The sequence below is a fragment of the Heterodontus francisci genome, chromosome 18, assembly GCF_036365525.1.
Source record: "Heterodontus francisci isolate sHetFra1 chromosome 18, sHetFra1.hap1, whole genome shotgun sequence".
Taxonomy (NCBI): Eukaryota; Metazoa; Chordata; class Chondrichthyes; order Heterodontiformes; family Heterodontidae; genus Heterodontus; species Heterodontus francisci.
Window position 1 is genome coordinate 82,099,847 of NC_090388.1, and position 20,212 is coordinate 82,120,058.

Here is a 20,212-nt window from a genome sequence, read left to right on the forward strand (position 1 = left end):
TAAAGACAGCAGCATCAGTATGAGCCAGCAACGAGCACTTTTTGTAAATCACACAACATTCATGAACAGCGTCAATTTGCTTGTCAAGTAACCCAATTCAACAGCAGGAGAGAAGGAGTTGTCAAATGAGACTACTGGGAGAATTGCTCCATCTGAAAACATGACTGTCTTGGATCTAAAACCTGCTATCATTATCAGCTCTTTTTTGAAGGGATGAAAGTACAATCCCTTGATCAGAGCGTATTCAATTTATCTGCTCTTAGGATGTGGGGAATGACACAAGCCCACATTCTTGCCCATCTTTAGTTGTCTTGAGGCAGACGGCTCTGGCGTCTTCTTATGCAATAGCTTCTCTTGGAAAATCCAAATGTAGATCTTGGCTTTGGCTGTGCTGCACAGTTAAAAGGTACCTTCATTCAATATCAAGCAGGCAGTTGGAGTGAAGATGCAAGGCAGTGAAAAGCAAAAACAGTGTTCTTCAGAGATCTTCCTATTGTAATGCAAAAACAAAATACGGCAGACACTGTAAATCTGAAATAAAAACCAAAAATGTTGGAAATACTCAGGTCTGGAGAACTTCTGATGAAAGGTTATTGATCTGAAATGTTAGCATCTGCGGAGAGAGAAACAGAGTTATCAGACCTGCTGAGTATTGCCAGCATTTTCTAAATTTCTGTTGCAATGACTCTCTGTTGGAGTTGAGGGTTCAAGTAGTTTTTAAAAAATAATAAATGCTCAGGATTTGGGCATCATTGGAAAGGCTGACATTTATTGCCCATCCCTAATTGCCCTGGTACAACTTGCCCGGCCACTTCTGAGGGCAGTTAAACGTCAATTACGTTTCATTCAGACATCTCACCAGTACTTTACAGCAAGCAGAATGGTTAAGGAATAAAACAAGCAGCTTGCAGTGAGTGCAAGGCTAACACCACAATCCAGAGATTGAGATAACAAATGAGTGCACAAACATGAATGCTTTACTGGTATTGATAAAACAGAGTTTAAATTGCTACCTCATAATTCACAAACTCTGGTTAATTTTCTTACGTGCCAATTATTTTTTCCCATTTAGCACTGGATCTTGGCTGAAGTACAATCCCATGAATCCTGCCCATCTCCCTGTCCCCTCACTCAAGCAAATCGAGACAGGAACCACCAGAAACCTCTGTGACGGGGGCCTCACAGCACAGTATGTGCTCACCTTGTACCTTCCACCCTCTCACTGACACAATGCAACAATGCCATTGCACAGAGATCAAAAGAACTCTGTGATTTACACCTCCCCTAGCCCAACATGCTGGGGTCAACTGTTGTGCTGCTGTCAAGTCGAACTTTTTTTTAATAGTCAATTATTTCTTTGAATCAAACATAGACAGAGAACAAGGACCTCAGAGTGTCAGATGCCGAGCAACAAACAAGTTCTCTATTTTATATTTTCATTCATATGTTTAACACAAGCTTCTTCTGCCACAGAAATCTTGACAGGCATCATTAGAAACAGTTGGCACAGTTCAACAACGGTGCAAACTTCTGGTCTTCATTTAACTCTTATTTTGCGCATTTGTTCCTCTCCACAGCTCCCCAAAACACAGTTTCAATGTATGCCATTGCAACCCTGCACCATCACCCCATCCATGACTTCCACTGGGATACTGTTCCTTGGACATCAGGCACCGTCAGGTACCATCTCCAACTGGCCTTTCTTCAGCGAAAACTATTTATCAGGGAGGCATCTGAATCACAGTCAATCCTTTCCTAATCCAACAACCACACGTGGATAGGAGTCAGAGATAGTGATTAGGAGTGGAACCATTATTATTATATCCTTCACACTCAGGATAATGAAGCCAATTGTTGACCCTACCCCCAACTCACTCCATCACCACCATTTCAGCTAAGATTAACTAGTTCACCAGAGACCAGGGAATGAATCTAGGGCATCCCTCATCTGCAGGGCTCAGATCCACATTAAACAGTGAGCTTCTGCACAGCCCTTGGTTTCTATTTCATTTGATAAATGGAACAGCCCGAATTCCATAACACAAGAGTGACATTTTCAAATCAAGCTTGGCGATACACTTGTAGGGTTTGGGAGCACCTGGTAGCTCTCTGGACTGAGTGCCACAACAGCAGGTCAGAGACTGGGAATTCTGCAGCTCGTAACCCACCTCCTGACTCTCCAAAATCAACAAGGCACAAGACAGGATTGTGATGAAATACTCTCCGCTTGCCTGGCTGAGTGCAGCTACAACAACACTCAGGAAGCTCAACACCATCCAGGACAAGTCACCTCTCTTGATCAGCACCCCATCCACCACCTTAAAAATTTACTCCCTCCACCACCGATGCACAGTGATAGTGGTGTGTACTATCTACAAGATACACTGCAGCGACTCATCAAGACTCCTTCGACAGCAACTTCCAAACCCGCGACCTCTTCCACCTAGGAGGACAGTAGACGCATGGGAATACCACCACCTGCAAGATCCCCTCCAAGTCACACACCATCCGACTTGGAAATATATCACCATTCCTTCACTGTCGCTGGATCAAAATCCTGGAACTCGTTCGCTAACAGCACTGTTGGTGTACCCGCACCAGATGGACCGCAGCAGTTCAAGAAGGCATCTCACCATCACCTTCTCAAGGGCAAGTAGGAATGGGTAGCAAATGCTGGCCTTGCCAGCAACGTCCACATCCCATGAAAGAATTTTAAAAAACTACGTGAACAGTGGTTGAGTGCCCCTTCAGATTGTCTTGTTGCACTGAACCACAACGCTCACACAGTTATCATCAAACATGTGGTAGCAAAATGTCAATCAACATTGAGACACCAAGAGCAGAGAAGATTAAGGGGAGATTTAATCGAGATGTTCAAAATTATTAAGTGCTTGAATAGGCTAAATAAGAAACTGTTTTCACTGACAGGAGGGTTGATAACCAGAGGACACGGATCGAACCAGAGGGGATATGAAGAATTTTTTTTTCCTTAATGCTGAGAGTTATGATGAACTGGAATGCACTGGCTGAAAGTGTGGTGGAAATTGATTCATAGAATCATAGAAAGTTTACAGCACAGAAGGAAGCCACTTGGCCCATTGTGTCTGCACTAGAAATAGTAACTTTAAATAAACTTTAAACTTTCAATAGTAACTTTTGAAAGGGAAGTGAATAAATAATTAAAAAGCTCAAAATAGCAGGGCTATGGATAAGAGCAGGGAAGTTGGATTAACTGTAGAGCTCTTTAAAGAGCTAGCACAGACACAATGGGCCTAACAGCTTCCTCCTGTGCCGTGTGACTCTTCAATCCCTGTGCACATTCAGAAACACTTACCGGTGTAAGATCGCAGTGGCACATCATCAAGCAGCAGATGGAGGAGGCGCTGCGTGTGTGAACGCTGCCGATTCAGAGATGTCACACGCAGTTCAATCCCAGCAGTCTTCATCAGCCATGACATCTGGTTCAAGGCTGAGATTTCATGGCCTGCGGAGAGGAATTCTTCCAACTTTGAATGAAGTTACAATTAATTTAGACACATATAGGTTTGTGTTTTACACAAAGGTAGCAGTGAAAGAAGGGACAATTGGGCAACGGCTGAAAATGGGAGTCAAGTTTTTTATCGTAATCAGAACAGAAGAATGAAAACAGGGAAAAAAGACAGGAAGGAAGAAAGAAAGAAAAAAGGACAGAGAGGTAACACATGCATCTGCCGAAGTGAAAGAGAAAGTGCAAGAGAGAAGACAGGACACAAATTCCAAATCCTCCTTTACCTTTAACAGCAAAGGGCAGATGCTGGAGCTGAGAGAAAAGAAAATCCTGGCTTGTTCTCAAGTAGCGCATGGTTGGTCCGGAAGTATCTGAGTATGCACACAGCTGATAAATCACCTAGTGGCGAAGAAGAAACTATTTGGCACCAAGGAGAAAGAATTCCACATTATTTAGCTTTGAATGTATACAATGTGCTGAAATTTATACTTACGGCAGCGGACGGAAACAACGACGGTCTGCCCGCAGGCCGCAGAGTCACTGCGATATTAAGTTCGGCAGCTCATTTAAATATCCAGAGCAGACTGCCTACCCCGATGATGTGGTGGGGGCGGGCTGTCCGCCCCTAGGAATGGCATTAGTAGCCTTTGCGCAGGCACTGACGCCATTTTTAAAAGGGCTTCGAGCCCAACATTTCAATTTAAATATTTAAAGAAGTATCAAAGTAAAAGTGATTTGAAAAATATTAAATTTATCTTACCCCTCGCCTCACCCCCCCCAATAACTAGAGAATTATTTACCTGCCCTCTCCCCCACACAAAACACATAGTTTGTGCACCTTCCCCCCCTTCCAAAGTTCACACACTTTGCACTTTAATCCTTCCCACCATCCCCTACACTACAGTGATGACTTTGACCCTGCATCCCCCACCCCCCGCACTGAAATACTCCCCCCTCCCCACCAGTTCAGCCTCAGGTCCCTGGACTTGGATCTGAAGGCGCAGGAGTGCCAGCAAACGGCACAAATATCACACCGGGACGGACGGCGGAGCGTGAAGGTACTTAAATTGTTTATTTGCATTAATCTACATATTTAATTTTGGCTGTCGTCACCTTCTCTTGCCTGGGGTGTTGGAGCTTATGTATCCTGTCATGAAAATATTCTAGGAACATAGGAATGGGAATATGCTATTCAGCACCTTCGAGCCTCAGTCACCATTCAACCAGATCATGGCTAATCTGTACCTCAAATCCATTTACCTGTCTAACTCCATATCAATTGATACCCTTACCTAACAAATATCAATCGATTTCAGTATAGGAACATAATGCCAGCTCAAACTTACATGAGGCCAAAACATGTTTCAATGGGAAACCGACTCTACCAAAGAGTTGTAAACAACTAACAGCACTGCATAGTGAGCTGTCTCACTGAAACAGATACAAGTGATCAGTAATTTCCTCAAATAGGTGAGAGGAAAGGAAAGGCAATTCCTACCTGATAGCAAAGCTCAGCTAAATGTGGGGAGTCCTTTACAGCGAGGGGTCCATTCCTTCCTTCAGTGCCCTTCTCAAGAATATTTAAAATGGAGTGAAGGCAGGTTCGTGGACAACCAAGAACACCTCATTTATAATAAAAAAAAAATGAACATTAACAAAAATAGTTTCCAACATTCCTCAAACTTATTGTCCAATTGCATTGCTGTGGGGACGGTGGCATGAGCACAGGTTCAGGGGCAGCAGTGGACACAAGGGAGAGAGTGAAAAAGCACGCAGGTGTGTGTGGAAAGCTTCTGAGATGTGCTGTTCCTAACATGCATCACTGCCACCGTGCAATATTAAATTACTAACATCTATATTTATCACCGTGTTTAAAGATTTGTCGGGGAGAAGCTGAAGGCTGTTCCCAGATGCTTATATGGGCATTTCCAAACGAAAAACAGCAAGGTTGAGTGCATCGTAGAGACAAGGCGGAACAAAACAAAATCAGCTTTCTTACAGTCATCTTTTTTCAAGTAGAGAAACAGAATACTTTTGTCAAAATGCAAATGTATGAAAAGTAAGTTGAAGTTACCTGGATCTTGCAGATTGGTGGCATTCACTGGCTTTCGCAGCTCGTAACCCAGCAAATAGAATGCCAGATTGGGTGCTTTCAAGTCTAGGGAGTTTATCAGCAAGCTGAGGATGTGAAGTTTTGTGTTGTGTCTGACCAGGGTACATTTCTTCTCTGGGACAGTGCCTGTGATGAGAAAACACTTAATAAACCAAGAACAGAGTACACCAGGAGTTAAAAATCAGGGGCAAACAAAAGCAGGAGTCAGGGCAGTGGGCACAGAAAATTGAGTCAGGAGACAGAGTAACGCAGCTGGACACTGCAAGCAGAGATTGGAGTCAAGAGATAGATAGTAAAATGAAGCAGAGAGTAATAGGAGACAAAGAATAGCAGGACACAAGACAGTGGGTGTCAGGAAGGAGAGCAGCAGTAGCTGGAATAATTTGCAACACATTCTGCTGAAATTGTGTTGACTGGTGATTACACTATTTGTGTATGGAATTGTATGGCAAGACAACACAAAATTCAAACAAAATAAATATCGTACATAAGACTTACATGGAGGCAAAGTGAAATACTCCAGATTTAAAAACCCAATGTGGAACAGACACCCAGTTGGTACAAATGCCTGGTGGTGTTATATGCTGTGTATTTACAATTTGGAGCTGTAGCTGTGTTCTCAGACTGAAATCAAATTATATAACTTCCCAAAGGCATGAAGCTACACTTGCCTGCCAATTCCAATATAAATAGCAACCCAGTTGGAGATGAACTCTCTGGTGTTTTCCTGTATTGTTCATAACCTCCACATCGCTCTCGCATAACAGTACTTACCAACTTCAGTCTGAATCATTTCTTCAGCACCTTCGCTGTCCAAGCAGTCCACAAAACCAGACATCAATGTTTCACTAGCAGTCTACACAAAGGGCAAGAGTGAGTTACGATTAGTGGGACTCATACTTTGGCCTCTTCTTTAGCATGGACACACTCAAACAATGCACAATAAATAAGAACAGAAATATATGAAACCCCATTTTTATCTTACATTGTGGATTCTTTCCTAGATACAGCATGAAATTATGAACGAGAGCAAAATACTGTGGATGCTGGAAATCTGAAATAAAAATAGAAAATACTGGAAATACTCAGTAGGTCAGGAAGAATCTGTGGCGAAACAGTGTTAAGATTGATGACCTTTCATCAGTTGTGATCAGCCAGACTTGCTGAGTATTTCCAGCATTTTCTGCTTTTCTATATGAAATATGGGCGAGGGGCTGTGGGCAGGCTTAGAATGGTTACTGCTTAGTATTTCTAGAATGTTTTTTGAAACTTTTTTTGTGCAATTTCTTAATGTTAGCATGAAGCAATCCCAGGTGAGGTACATCAAGGACAGATTTCAAATAGAGTCAGACACTCACAAGGCAAATACAGTGTAGATTAGACACACAACTTGCATTAATATAGCACCCGTAACACAGCAAAATGCCCGAAGGCATTTCACAAGAGAGTTAGCAACACAAATCTGACACCAAGCCACAGAAGGAAACATGAGGACAGAAGTTTAAAAGAGGAAAGAGAGGTAAAGGTGTCTAGGGAGGAAATTCCACAGCTTTGGGCCAATGCAGTTGAAAGTACAGCGGCAATGGTGGAGTGAATAAAATCGGGGATGTGCAAGATACCAGAAATAAAGGAGCGTAGAGATCCTGAGGTCCTGTAGGGTTGGAGGAGATGACAGAGAAAGGGAGCAGCGAGGCCATGGAGGGATTTGAAAACAAGGCGAAAACTGAGACTTTGCCAGACTGGAGCCAGTGTAGGGCAGCAACCACAGGTGTAATGGGTTAACAGGACTTGGTGCGAGTCAAGATATGGATGAGAATACGTTTATGTAAGGTGGAAGATGGAAGACTCACCACAAGAGCACTGGCATAGTTAAGCATCAGATTGGTCAAAATACAGAGTAAAGTTCTCTCTATATTGCCTCACAAAGCACTCCTAAGTCAGGTCAGCTCATATTAGGTACAGGGTAAATCTCCCTCTGCACTGTTGGATCAAGCACTCCAAGGGCAGGGACAGCATGGGTTGCAGGCAAGGTAAATGCTCCTTTGCAGTGCTTTATATTACCCAGCATCATCTTCAGAAGTGTGAACTACTATATCAGTGTAACATCTTACTGTACCAGCCACATTATATCTTTGCTGAAGTGAAACTGACAATTTAAGGAAAATTTGTGCAGCACTTTTCCCACTTGGAATTGGACCATCGTAACCCTACAACAAACAGATAACAGAAAGAATAATCCCATCAGCCTGAATTGAATTCAAGACCAAGTGCGAAGGCCTAAGTACACACTGTACCACACAGCCTCACCAAGACCAGACAGTTTACCAGACACTGTTTCAGATCGAGGGCAATTCACACTAATGCTAAGTTTCCAAATACAAGTAGCTTGGGTTTTGAATTGGATCATTGCAGTCACACAGCAATATATCTCACCTGGTCCTGAGTGAAGTCTCCCACCAGCTTCACCTGGATGTTTGGATATCGCGAGATACAGCAAAGAATCTTGGCACTTTCAAATGCCAGATCAGGGTTGGTGTTTCCATGGCTCAGGTATCTGTGGGACAGGAGTAGTTGTTAAGGAGACACAAGAATCTTCAAGTCAACATTGAATAAAAAAGCTCTGAAATTCAATTACCAACCATCTTAACATCCTAAAAAGTACCACAAATTTCTAAATTGGGTGCCCAGATGGTCCTAGCAAATGACATTTCTGACTTTGAGTTTCACCCATTCAACAAAATAATGACTACATTGGGAAAACAATGGCTGTGTGCTCTGTTGCATCATCAAACACACTCAGGTAGTGTGGTACAGACATAGCATCAGATTTCAGATTAGCAAGATAATATCAGGCTCGGAACAGAACTGGGTGAATTTCTTTTCAGTGAGTTATTAAACAGTGTTAAAACAGAAATTTGGTGTGAATGGGAATTAGGTGCAAAAGTGAAAGGAAGTTCTGCAATTTAAACCAAAGGACATCAACAAAAGAGTAAGTGGGGAAACCAAAGTACTTTAAATGAAGGGAACTTAATCAGACATAAATATTAAATAAGGAATGAATCAGTAGCAGTTAAGAGGAGGTACTAAACTAAAACATATAGATACCCTTTATTTATTCTTTCATGGGATGTGAGTGTCACTGATAAGGTCAACATTTATTGCCCATCCCTAATTGCCCTTGAGAAGGTGGTGGCGAGTCGCTTCTTGAACCGCTGCTGTCCATGTGGTGTAAGTACACCTACAGTGCTGTTAAGGAGGGAGTTCCAGGATTTCGATCCAATGACAATGAAGGAACAGCAAAATAGTTCCAAGTCAGGATGATGTGTGACATGGGGAACTTGCGGGTGATGGTGTTCCCATGCGACTGCTGCCCTTGCTCTTCAAGGTGGTAGAGGTCCTGGGTTTGGAAAGTGCTGTCTAAGACGACTTGGCGAGTTGTTGCAGTGCATCTTGTATATGGTACACACTGCTGCCACTGTGCGCCATTGGTGGAGGGAGTGAATGTTGAAGGTGGTGGATGAGGTGCCAATCAAGCAGGTTGCTTTGTTTTGGATAGTGCCAAGCTTCTTGAGTGTTGTTGGAGTTGCACTCATCCAGGTAAGCGGGAAGTATTCTATCACTCTGTTGACTTATGCCTTGTAGATGGTGGACAAGTGTTAGGAGTCAAGAGGTGAGTTCCTTGCCGCAGAATTCACAGCTTCTGACTTGTTCTTATAGCCAGGGTATTTATATGGCTGGTCCAGTTAAGTTTCTGGTCAACAGTAACTTCCAGGATGTCGATGATGGGGGATTTAGCAATGGTAATGCCGTTGAATGTCAATAAGAGAAGTTCATTTCCTCGCACTTAAGTGGCAAGTGATCTTCGCGTTACATGTCAGCCCAAGCCTGAATGTAGTCCAGTCTTGCCACATGCAGCACAGACTGCTTCAGTATCTGAGAAGTTGCGAATAGTACTGAATACCGTGCAATCATCAGTGAACATCCCCACTTCTGACTTTATGATGGAGGGAAGGTCATTGATGAAGCAGCTGAAGATGGTTGGGCCTAGGACACTGCTCTGAGGAACTCACCTAGCAACCTTCTGGGGCTGAGATGATTGGCCTCCAACAACCACAACTATCTTCCTTTGTGCTAGGTATGACTCTAGCCAGTGGAGTGTTTTCCTCTTGATTCCCACTGACTCAAGTTTTGCTAGGGCTCCTTGATGTCACACTCTGTCAAATGCTGCCTTGATGTCAAGGGCAGTCATTCTCACCTCCCCTCTGGAATGCAACTCTTCTGTCCATGTTTGGACCAGGCTGTAATGAGGTCTGCTGCCGAATGGCCCTGGCAGAACACAAAATAAGCATCGATAAGCAGGTTATTGCTGAGTAAATGCTGCTCGATCGCGCTGTCAGGTAGATGCCAGTGTTGTAACTGTACTGAAATAGATTGGCTAGGGGCGCGGCTACTTCTGGAGCACAAGTCTTCAGTACCACAGCCGGATTGTTGTCAGGGCCCAAAGCCTTTGTTCTAAAGTGCATTACGCCGTTTTTGATAGCACATGGAGTAAACTGAATTGGCTGAAAACTGTTATCTGTGATGCTGGGGACTTCAGGAGAAAGCCGCTTGGCTGGAGACGGTTGCAAATGCTTCAACCTTTTTTCTTTTGCAATAATGTGCTGGGGTCCCGCATCATTGAGGATGGGGATGTTTGTGGATCATCCTCCTCCACTTGGTTGGTTAATTGTCTACCACCATTCACTACTAAATGTGGCAGGACTGCAAAGCTTAGATCTGATCTGTTGGTTGCAGCACTGCTTAGCTCTCTGTCTATAACTTACGTGCACGTAGTCCTGTATTGTAGCTTCATCAGGTTGGCACCTCATTTTTAGGTGTACCTCATTCTCCTCCTGCGATGCTCCCTTGCACTCCTCATTGAACCAGGCGTAGTTCCCTGGATTGATGGTAATGGTAGAGTGAGGGATATACCAGGCCATGAGGTTATAGATTGTGGTTGGATACAATTCTGCTGCTGCTGATGGCTGACAGTGTCTCATGGATGATTAGTTTTTAGCTGTTGGATCTGTTCTGAATCTACACTATTTAGCACGGTGATAGTGCCACATATCACGATGATGGATGTCCTCAGTGCGGAGACAGGATTGCGTCTCACAAGGACTGTACGGTGGTCACTCCAACAATGCAGTTGTGGACAGATACATCTACGACAGGTAGATTGGCGAGGACAAGGACAAATAGGTTTTTCCCTCGTGTTGGTTCTGTCACCACCTGCCGCAGGCCCAGTCTGGCTTATATTTCCTTTAGGACTTGGACAGATCGGTCTGCAGTGAGTGACCGAGCCATTCTGAGTGATGGACATTGAAGTCTCCCACCCAGAATACATTGTGTCCTTGCTACCCTCAGTACTTCTTCCTAGTAGTGTTCAACATGAAGGAGTACTAATTCATCTGTTGATGGAAGGCAATAGGTGGTAATCAGGTTTCCTTGCCCATATTTGACCTCATGCTGTGAGACTTCTTGGGGTCTGGAGTCAATGTTGAGGAGTCCCAGGGTCACTCCCTCCTGACTGTACACCACTATACCGCCATCTCTGGCGGGTCTGACTTGCCAGTGGGACAGGACATACCCTAGGATGGTGATGCAGGAGTCGAGGACATTGGTTGTCAGGTATGATTCTGTGAGTATGACAATGTCAGGCTGTTGCCTCACTAGTCTGTGGGACAGCCCTCCTAATTTTGATACAAGTCCCCAGAAGTCAGTGAGGATGACTTAGCAAGGGCAACTGGGCAGGCTGTGCCCTTGCCATTTCCAGTGCCTAGATTGATGTCGGATGGTCCATCTTGTTTTATTTTCTCAAGTAGTTTGATACAACTGAGTGGCTTGCTCGGCCATTTCAGAGGCAGTCCAGAGTCAACGACATTGCTGTGGGTCCAGAGTCACATGTAGGCCACACCGGGGAACGACAGCAGGTTTCCTTCCCTGAAGGACATTCGTGAACAAGATGGGTTTTTACAATAGACCAGATTTATTAATTAACTGAATCTAAATTCCCCCAGCTGCCCTGGTGGGATCTGAACTCATGTCACCAGAGAATTGCTCCGAGCTACCGTTGTGAAAGTATCAAATGTATGGTTGCTAAATTTCCTGATGACACAAAGATAGGTAGGAAAGTAGGTTGTGAAGAGGGCATAAGGAGGTTGCAGACCAATATAGATAGGTTAAGTGAGTGGGCAAATATTTGGCAAATGGAGTTTAATGTGGGAAAATGTGAACTTATCCACTTTGGCAGGAAGAACAGTAAAGCAGCATATTATTTAAATGGAGAGAGACTGCAGAACTCTGCAGCACAGTGCCCTGGTACTTGAACCACAAAAGGTCCGGATGCAGATACAGCAAGTGATTAGGAAGGCAAATGGAATGTCATTTATTGCAAGGGGATTGGAATATAAAAGTAGGGGTGTTTTGCTGCAGTTGTACAGGGTATTGGTGAAACCACATCTGGAAAACTGTGTACAGTTTTGGATATCACTGGGTGCAGAACATTTTGAGGGGGGGGGGGGTGGGAGAAGGGCAACAGCTAGAAGCCCATGTTAGAACCAATGACTTAGAAGAAAAAGGTCGAGGTTTGACACAGCATTTCAAGAGCAAGGGAGGAAGTTAAATAGTAGGACCTCAAAATGGTGGTAATCTCTTGATCACTCACTGTGCTACATGCTCGTGAGTAAAGGAACAGTAAGATTAGACAGGTTAGCATGTGGCTCGAGAAATGGTGCAAGTGGGAGGGCTTCCAATTCCATGGGGCATTGGAACCAGATCTGAGGGGTACGGATCTGCACAAGGTGAGGTTGCACTTCAACAGGGCTGAGACTAATGTCCTCACCAGTGGGTTATCTCGTTCTGTGGGAGAGGGCTCAAACTAGTTTGGCATGGGGAGGAGCTCTGGAATGAAGCAGTTGAGGCAGGAGGGGAACAAGGTGAACAGAGGACTGGGAAAGACAAAAGGCATTAGAATAAAGAGTAGTTCAGAAGCAGCAGAGATCACGCATGGGAGAGCTGCAAAACTAGCTGGGGCAGGTTTGGAGGTACTTGTGTGTAAATGTCCAGAGCGAGGTAAAATAACTTTGGTGAGTAGCAAGTGTAAGGAGACACACAGGATTATGACACAGTGGCAATAATGGAGACCTGGCTCAAACTGGGGACTTCATATTCCTGGCTACAATGTGTTCAAGAAAGATCGGGAAGGGAAAAACAAGGAGGGGTGTAGCAATACTGACATTGCTACAGCACTGGAGAGGGATGGTATAGTTGCGGATTCAAGACAAAATATATTTGGTTACAATTAAGGAACAATGGAGAAGCTATTACACTGCTGGGTATGTGCAACAGGCCACCAAATAGTGGGAAGAAATAGAGGTAACAATTTGCAGGAAAACTGAAGATGCAAAAACTTTATTATGATACAGATAATGGGAGACATCAATTATCATAATATAGACTGGAAAAAATATATTTTAAACATCAAAAAAGGAAGAATCATTGAAAAATGCACAAATGAACTTATCAGTACATTTCCAGCCAATGAGGAAAGGAGTGCTGAATCGAGTTCTGGGGGACAAAGTGGGAATAAATAAAGCATGTTTCAAATTAAGAGCATTTGAGAAATAGTGATCATTATATAATTAGGTTTTGAAAAGAACAAAGGAAAAGCAAATGTTAAATACTCAACTGGAAGAGGGCTAATTTCAATGAGTTGTAAAGAAGCTTAGCACGGTTGGATTGGAATTAAAGATTGGCAGGCAAAACAATAAATGAGCAATAGGAGGCATGGTATCCTGATTCCATGCAGTGCACATCCTGTTCCACATGGGAACCCCATGCACTTCTCCTGTCCTGGACAACAGGTAGTCCCTGGAGTAGATCTTGCTCACCAAACAGTATTCAGTTCTGAATACTGATGAAGGCGATGGTTCCTCTGGGGAGTGCAGCCACAGCCAAGTCCACAGCACTGCAGCTGCCTCAGCTGTATGGGGGTCGGAGGCAGGAGGAAGATTGGGAAAGCAATAGTGAAACAGGATTCTACAGTTAGGGGAACAGAGACACATTTCTGTGGCTGCAGATTTGAAACCAGGATGGTATGTTGCCTTCCTGGTTCCAGGGTCAAGGATGTCACTGAGTGGTTGCAAGGGAGGGTGAACAGCCAATGGTCACGGTCCATATCGGTATCAGCAACATGGCTAGAAAGAGGGATGAGGTCCTGCAGGCAGATTAGCAAGCAGGACCTCAAATGTAATCATCTCCGGATTCTTCCTGATGCCATGTGCTTCTTAATGTAGAAACAGGAGGATAAAGCAGACAGTTGTGTGGCTGGAGAGATGGGGCGGGAGGGAGGGCTTTAGATTCCTGGGACATTGGGTCTGGTTCTGGGGGAGATGGGACCTGTACAGGCCAAAGGTGTTGCACCTGAACAGAGCCATGACCAATATAATAAAAGCAAAATACTGCAAATGCAATGCAGGGCAGTTTGCTTGTGCTATTGGGGAGGGTTTAAGTTAACTTTGCAGGAACATGGGAATGAGGAGATAGCATTTGAGAGGGAAAACAAGGTGCACAAAGAATTGGGTAAGGCAGATAGCACTAGAATAAGAAACAGTCGGGTATTAGCAAGGGTCAAAGTTAAGAGGGAATGCAATAATCGCAAAATTAGGTTCACTGGGCATGTATGTGAATGCATGGTGAGTGGTAAATATGGTTGTTGACCTGCAGGTGTGGGTAGCCACATGGGAATGCGATGTTGTGGCAATAACAGAGGCCCGGCTCGAAAAAGGGTAGGACTGGTTACTAAATATTCCAGATACAAGGTGTCCAGGAAAGATTAGGAAGGAAAGAAAGGTGGAGGGGCTGCAGTCATGATTAAGGAGATTACAGTGATGGAGAGAGAGGATGTTGTAGAGGGGTCAAGGACAGAATTTATTTGGTTAGAGCTGAGAAACTATGCAGATACCATTACACTAATACGTATATTCTTTAGGCCACAAACTACTGGAAAAGCTGAAGAGGAACAAATTTGCAAGGAAATTACAGAGATGCAAAAACTATAGAGTAGTTATAAAACGGACCTTTAATTATCCGAACATTGACTGGGATAGTAATGGCGTAAGGGGTGGGGGGAACTGGAGGGAAAGAGTTTTTGAAGTGGAGAATTTTCCAGATCAGTATGCTTCCGGCCCAATGAGGAAGGAGGTATTGCTGTACCTGGTTCTGGGGAATGAGGTGGTTCAAGCGTCAAGAGGGAAACACTTAGGGGACAGCGATCATAATATCATAAGGTTTAGGTTACACAGGAAATAGGAGCAGGTGTGGGCCATTCAGCCTCCTGAACCTGCTCCGCCATTCAACTAGATCATGGCTGATATACCTCAATGCCATTTTCCCACACTCTCCCCATATCCCTTGATATCTTTAATATCGAGAAATCTATCAATCTCTGTCTTGAATATACTCAATGACTGAGCCACCACAGCCCTCTGGGGTACAGAATTCCAAAGATTCACCACCTGAGTGAGGAAATTCCTTCTCGTTTCAGTCCTAAATGGCCTACCTTTTATTCTGAGACTGAGTCTGCTGGTTCGAGACCCCCACCACCTCACCCCCCCCGCCGCCGCCAGGGAAAATATCATTCCTGCATTTACCCTGTCGAGCACTTTAAGAATTTGTATGCTTCAATGAGATCACCTCTCATTGTTCTAAACTCTAGAGAATACAGGCCCAGTCTCCTCAATCTCTCCTCATAGCTACGGGAAAGAACAAGGAGCAATCTAGAGTAAAAATAATAAATTGGTGGTGGGGGGGGGGGGGGGGGGGGGGGAAGGGGGCCAATTTCAATGGGACGAGAACAAATCTGGCCCAGATAAATTGGAATCAAAGATTGGCAGGCAAATCTGTAACGGAACAATGCGTTGCCTTTAAAGAGGAGATAGTTTGGGTACAATCGAGGTACATTCTCATGTAGGGGAAAGGTCGGACAAACAAAGCCAGAGTTCACTGGATGATGAAAGAGATGAAGTGCAAGATGAAGCAGAAAAAGAGTGCATATGGCAGATGCCAAGTTGATAATACAAGTGAGAACCAGGCTGAATATAGAAAGTTCACAGGAGTTGTGAAAAAAAAAGAGTATCAGAGAAAGCATGAGAAGAGACTGGCAGCTAACATTAAAAGGGAATCCAAAAGTCTTCCAAAGACATATGAATAGTAAACAGGTGGTAGAAGGAGGGGGTACCTTCTGTGGTGTAAATTAGGGACCAAAAAGGAGATTTAATCCTGGAGGCAGAGGCATGCCTGAGGTATAATTTTTTTAAAAAATTCGTTCTTGGGATGTGTCAATGGCAAGGCCAGCATTTATTACTCATCCCTAACTGCCCTCGAGAAGAGTTGCAAAATGAGTACATTGCATCGGTCTTCATCAAGAAAGAAGATATTGCCAATGCCAGTGAAACAGGAAGTTATTGAGACACTGGATGGGCTAACCATTGATAAAGAGGAGGTATTAGAAAGACTGGTTGTACTTCAGGTTGTAAGTCACCAGGACTGGATCCGATGCATCTGAGAATATTAAGGGAAGGGTGGAAATTGCGGAGGAATTGGCCATAATCCTCCAATTCTCCTCACTTACAGGGGTCGTGCTAGAGAAGTGCAAATGTTACACACTTCTTCAAAAAAGGGTGCAAGGAAAACCCAGCAACTACTGGCCAGTTAGTTTAACCTCAGTGCTGGGTAAGCTATTAGAAACGGTAACCTGGGACAAAATTAACTGTCACTTGGACAATTATGGATTAACTAATGAAAGCCAACAAGGATTTGTTAAGAGTATATCATTTTAACGAACTTGACTGAGTTTTTTGATGCAGTACAGAGAGAGTTGATGAGGGTACTATGGTTGCTGTGTACATGGGCTTGCAGAAGTGCCAAATAATAGGCTTGCCAGCAAAGTAAAGCCCATGGAACAAAAGGGACAGTGGCAGCATAGATACCAAGTTGGCTGACTGCCAGGAAACAGAAAGCAGCAGTGAATGATTTTTTTCCCCAGACTGGAGGAAGGTATGCAGTGGGGGTCCCCAGGGGTTGGTATTCGGACCACTGCTTTTCTTGATCCATATTAATAACCAAGACTTGGGTTTGCAGGGCACAATTTCAAAATTTGTGAATGGCACAAAACTGGAGGTATTATGAACAGTGAGGAGGACAGTGATAGATCTCAAGAGGACATAGGCTGGTGAAATGGGCAGACACGTGGCAGATGAAATTTAATGCAGAGAATTGTGAAGTGATAATTTTTTTTGTAGGTAGAACAAGGTGAGGCAATACAAGATAAAAGGATTCAATTCTAAAGGGGGCGCAAGAGCAGAGGGACCTTGGGGGTGTACGTGCACAAATTGTTGAAGGATGCAGGGCAGATTGAGAAAGTGGCTAATAAGGCATACTGGATCCTGGGCTTTATAAATAGACGCACAGAGAACAAAACCAAGGAAGTTATGGTGAACCTTTATAAAAGGCTGGTTCAATCTCAACTGAGTATTGTGTCCAATTCTGGGCACCACACTTTAGGAAGGGTGTGAAGACATTGGAGAGGGTGCAGAAAAGATTCACGAGAATGGTTCCAGGGATGATGGACTTTGGTTACGGAGATAGAGGAGCTGTGAAGAAGGTTGAGAGGAGATTTGATAGGTGTTCAAAATCATGAAGGGTCTGGACAGAGTAGTTAGGGAGAAGCTGTTCCTATTGGCGGAAGGGTCGAGAGCCAGAGGACACCAATTTAAGGTGAATGGAAAAAGAACCAGAGGCGACACGAGGAAAGGCTATTTTTACACAGCGTGAAGTTAGGATCAGGAATACCCTCCCTGACAGGGTGGTGGTGGAAGATTTAATTGTGGCTTTCAGAAGTGAATTTGGATAATTATCTGAAGAGAGAAAAATTTGCAGTGCTGCGGGGAATAGGGCAGAGGAGTGGGAGTAGCTGAGTTGCTTTTGCAGAGAGCTGGCATAAACACCAAAGGCCAAATGGCAGCCTTCTGTACTGTTAACAATTCTATAATTCTCTTATTTTCGTAGAAGAATTACAAGTGATAAGACCTAAATGGTACAATTTTAAAGTGGTGCAGGAACAGAGACACCAGGGGATGTATGCACTTGAATCTTTGAAGGTGGAAAACAAGTTGAGAAGGCTGTTAAAAAGGCAGACAGAATCCTGGGCTTCATAAATTGAGGCATGGAATATAAAAGCAAGGAAGTTATGCTAAACCTCTAAACACTGTTTAAGCTGCAGATAGAGTATTGCGTCCAATTCTGGGAACTACACTTTAGGAAGGATGTCAAGGCCTTAGAGAAGGTGCAGAGGAGATTTACTGGAATGGTACTAGGGATGAGGAACTCAAGTTATGTACAGGCATTACAAAAACTGGGGTTGCGTCCTTCGAGGAGAGAAGATTAAGAGATTTGATAGAGGTGTTCAAAATCTTGAAGGAGTTTGATAGATTAAATAAGGTGGTAGAATAATTGGCAACCAGAGGACAGATTGAAGGTAATTGGCAAAAGAACTGGGGCAACACAAGAAGAATTGTTTTCTTACAGTTAGTTACGATGATCTGGATTGCAGTGACCAAAAGAGTCATGGAGGCAGATTCAATACTAACTTTCAAAAGGGAATGAGATAAATACTTGTAGGGCCCTGGGGAGAAGGCAGGGGAGTGGGAACTGGGAGAAGCATGGCGCAGTGGTGATATCACTGGACTAGTAATCCAGAGGCCCAGGCAAATGTTCTGGGCACATGGGTTTGAATCCCACCACTGTAGATGGTGAAATTTGAATTCAATTAATAAAAATCTGGAATTAAAAGCCAGCCTAATGGTGACCATGTTGATTGTCATAAAAACTCATCTGGTTCATTAATATCCTTTAGGGAAAGGAAATCTGCCGTCCTTACCTGGTCTAGCCTACATGTTACTCCAGACCCACAGAAATGTGGTTGACTCTTAAATACCCTCTGAAATGGCCTAGTAAGCCACTCAGTTGTATCAAACTGCTATGAAGTTTAAGAAACATCTCAAGGACTACAGGGGCTCAAGAAGGCAGCTTACCGACACCTTCTCTAGGGCAGTTAGGATGGGCAATAAATGCTGGCCTAACCAGTGACGCCCACATCCCATGAAAGAAATTTAAAAACTAATTGGATAGCTCTTTCCATAAGTCAGCACAGGCATAATAGGCTGAATGATCTCCATCTGTACTCTATCATTCCCTGATTCTATAAAAGAGTGTCTCTGTTAACGAGGACTCATTCACAATCCTTTGTGCAGCAGCTTAAAACAAAAGATTCCCTGATATAACGCAGAGGCTGATTACACAAAGGATTTACACTGGAGTACCATCCAACTGCTTACTCTGCAAAATAGACAGCGAATCGAGGTTAGAAAATGAGCCCTCTAAGGGATACTTGCCTTTACATACCATCTTGTCACATGAAAATGTCTCAAAAACACTTCACAATATTAATAACTTGTGAAGTGTATTAACTGTTAAGTGGACAATTACTTGAAAATAATTACTACATAAAACATATTTTGAAAAGTAACTAAAACAGAACACTTGGCAGGACAGTGTCTAACAGTACTTCAAATGGATTGACGTTCATAATAAGTTGCAACAGATATTATATAAACACTCATGCATTAAGGGTTAAGTGACTGGCACTTGTGGAAGTGAATAGCCACAGGATTTTAATCCAATCTTCACATTTACTGTACATAAAAATTAGTGATACTCAGGTCAGAGTAATGATGCCAATCTCTAACTTACCGAGCAATATTAACCACATGGTCAGCCTTTTTGGTGCGTGGGTTGATGCCCTGAAGCAGCTGTTCAAGGGGTGTGGCTATGACGGAGGTGTGGCTCTCTCTCAGCCAATCCATGAATTGATTCTCCTTCTGCAGGGCCAGTTCCAGAAGACCCAGGGAGTATTCCACTGCTTTTTCCAAGTGCTTTTTCCCTGAGGCATCAGCAGAACATGGTCCTTGATTAATAATATCCCACAATGCAGGTGCTCGGAGACTTAACCCCTCATACATCTCTGCTGAAATCTTAGGTTCTCACTTAGACATGAACTCAAACTGGAAGCAATAGTTAATATTGGACATATGATAGCATCTAAAGGCAAAGGAACCGAACCAGAGTCAAGGCTAGATCTAACAGCTCTCAATATTCCTGGTGTCATACAGCCCAGGAACATGAACTCAGAACAATAGAAATGAAAGAAAAACACAGTAGCTCCTGCAGTAATTGGCTGACCAAGTAATCCTTGATAATGCGCAGATCTGATAAAACTAGATAAACTTCATGTAGTATTGACAACAGATCTGAATTATGTTGCACTACCAAAGCTGACAGGCTCCCGGCCGACAGCCAGAGCAAGGCACTGGGGCTGACAGGCTCCCGGCCGACAGCCAGAGCAAGGCACTGGGGCTGACAGGCTCCCGGCCGACAGCCAGAGCAAGGCACTGGGGCTGACAGGCTCCCGGCCGACAGCCAGAGCAAGGCACTGGGGCTGACAGGCTCCCGGC

The 20,212-nt window shown here is 43.8% G+C and overlaps 1 protein-coding gene across 1 annotated transcript in view; it reads right to left on the reverse strand.

Annotated features, from left to right (window-relative positions):
* nup205 (nucleoporin 205) overlaps positions 1 to 20,212 on the reverse strand; it is a 156,044-nt gene that overhangs the window by 75,958 nt on the left and 59,874 nt on the right. Inside the window, exons 18-24 of the mRNA XM_068051065.1 lie at positions 19,452 to 19,641; positions 8,034 to 8,154; positions 6,375 to 6,456; positions 5,562 to 5,726; positions 4,986 to 5,110; positions 3,772 to 3,886; positions 3,335 to 3,484 (exon numbers count right to left, since the gene is read on the reverse strand). Of these exons, the coding sequence (XP_067907166.1) occupies positions 3,335 to 3,484; positions 3,772 to 3,886; positions 4,986 to 5,110; positions 5,562 to 5,726; positions 6,375 to 6,456; positions 8,034 to 8,154; positions 19,452 to 19,641 (948 nt within the window). The remainder of the gene's footprint in view (positions 1 to 3,334; positions 3,485 to 3,771; positions 3,887 to 4,985; positions 5,111 to 5,561; positions 5,727 to 6,374; positions 6,457 to 8,033; positions 8,155 to 19,451; positions 19,642 to 20,212) is intronic.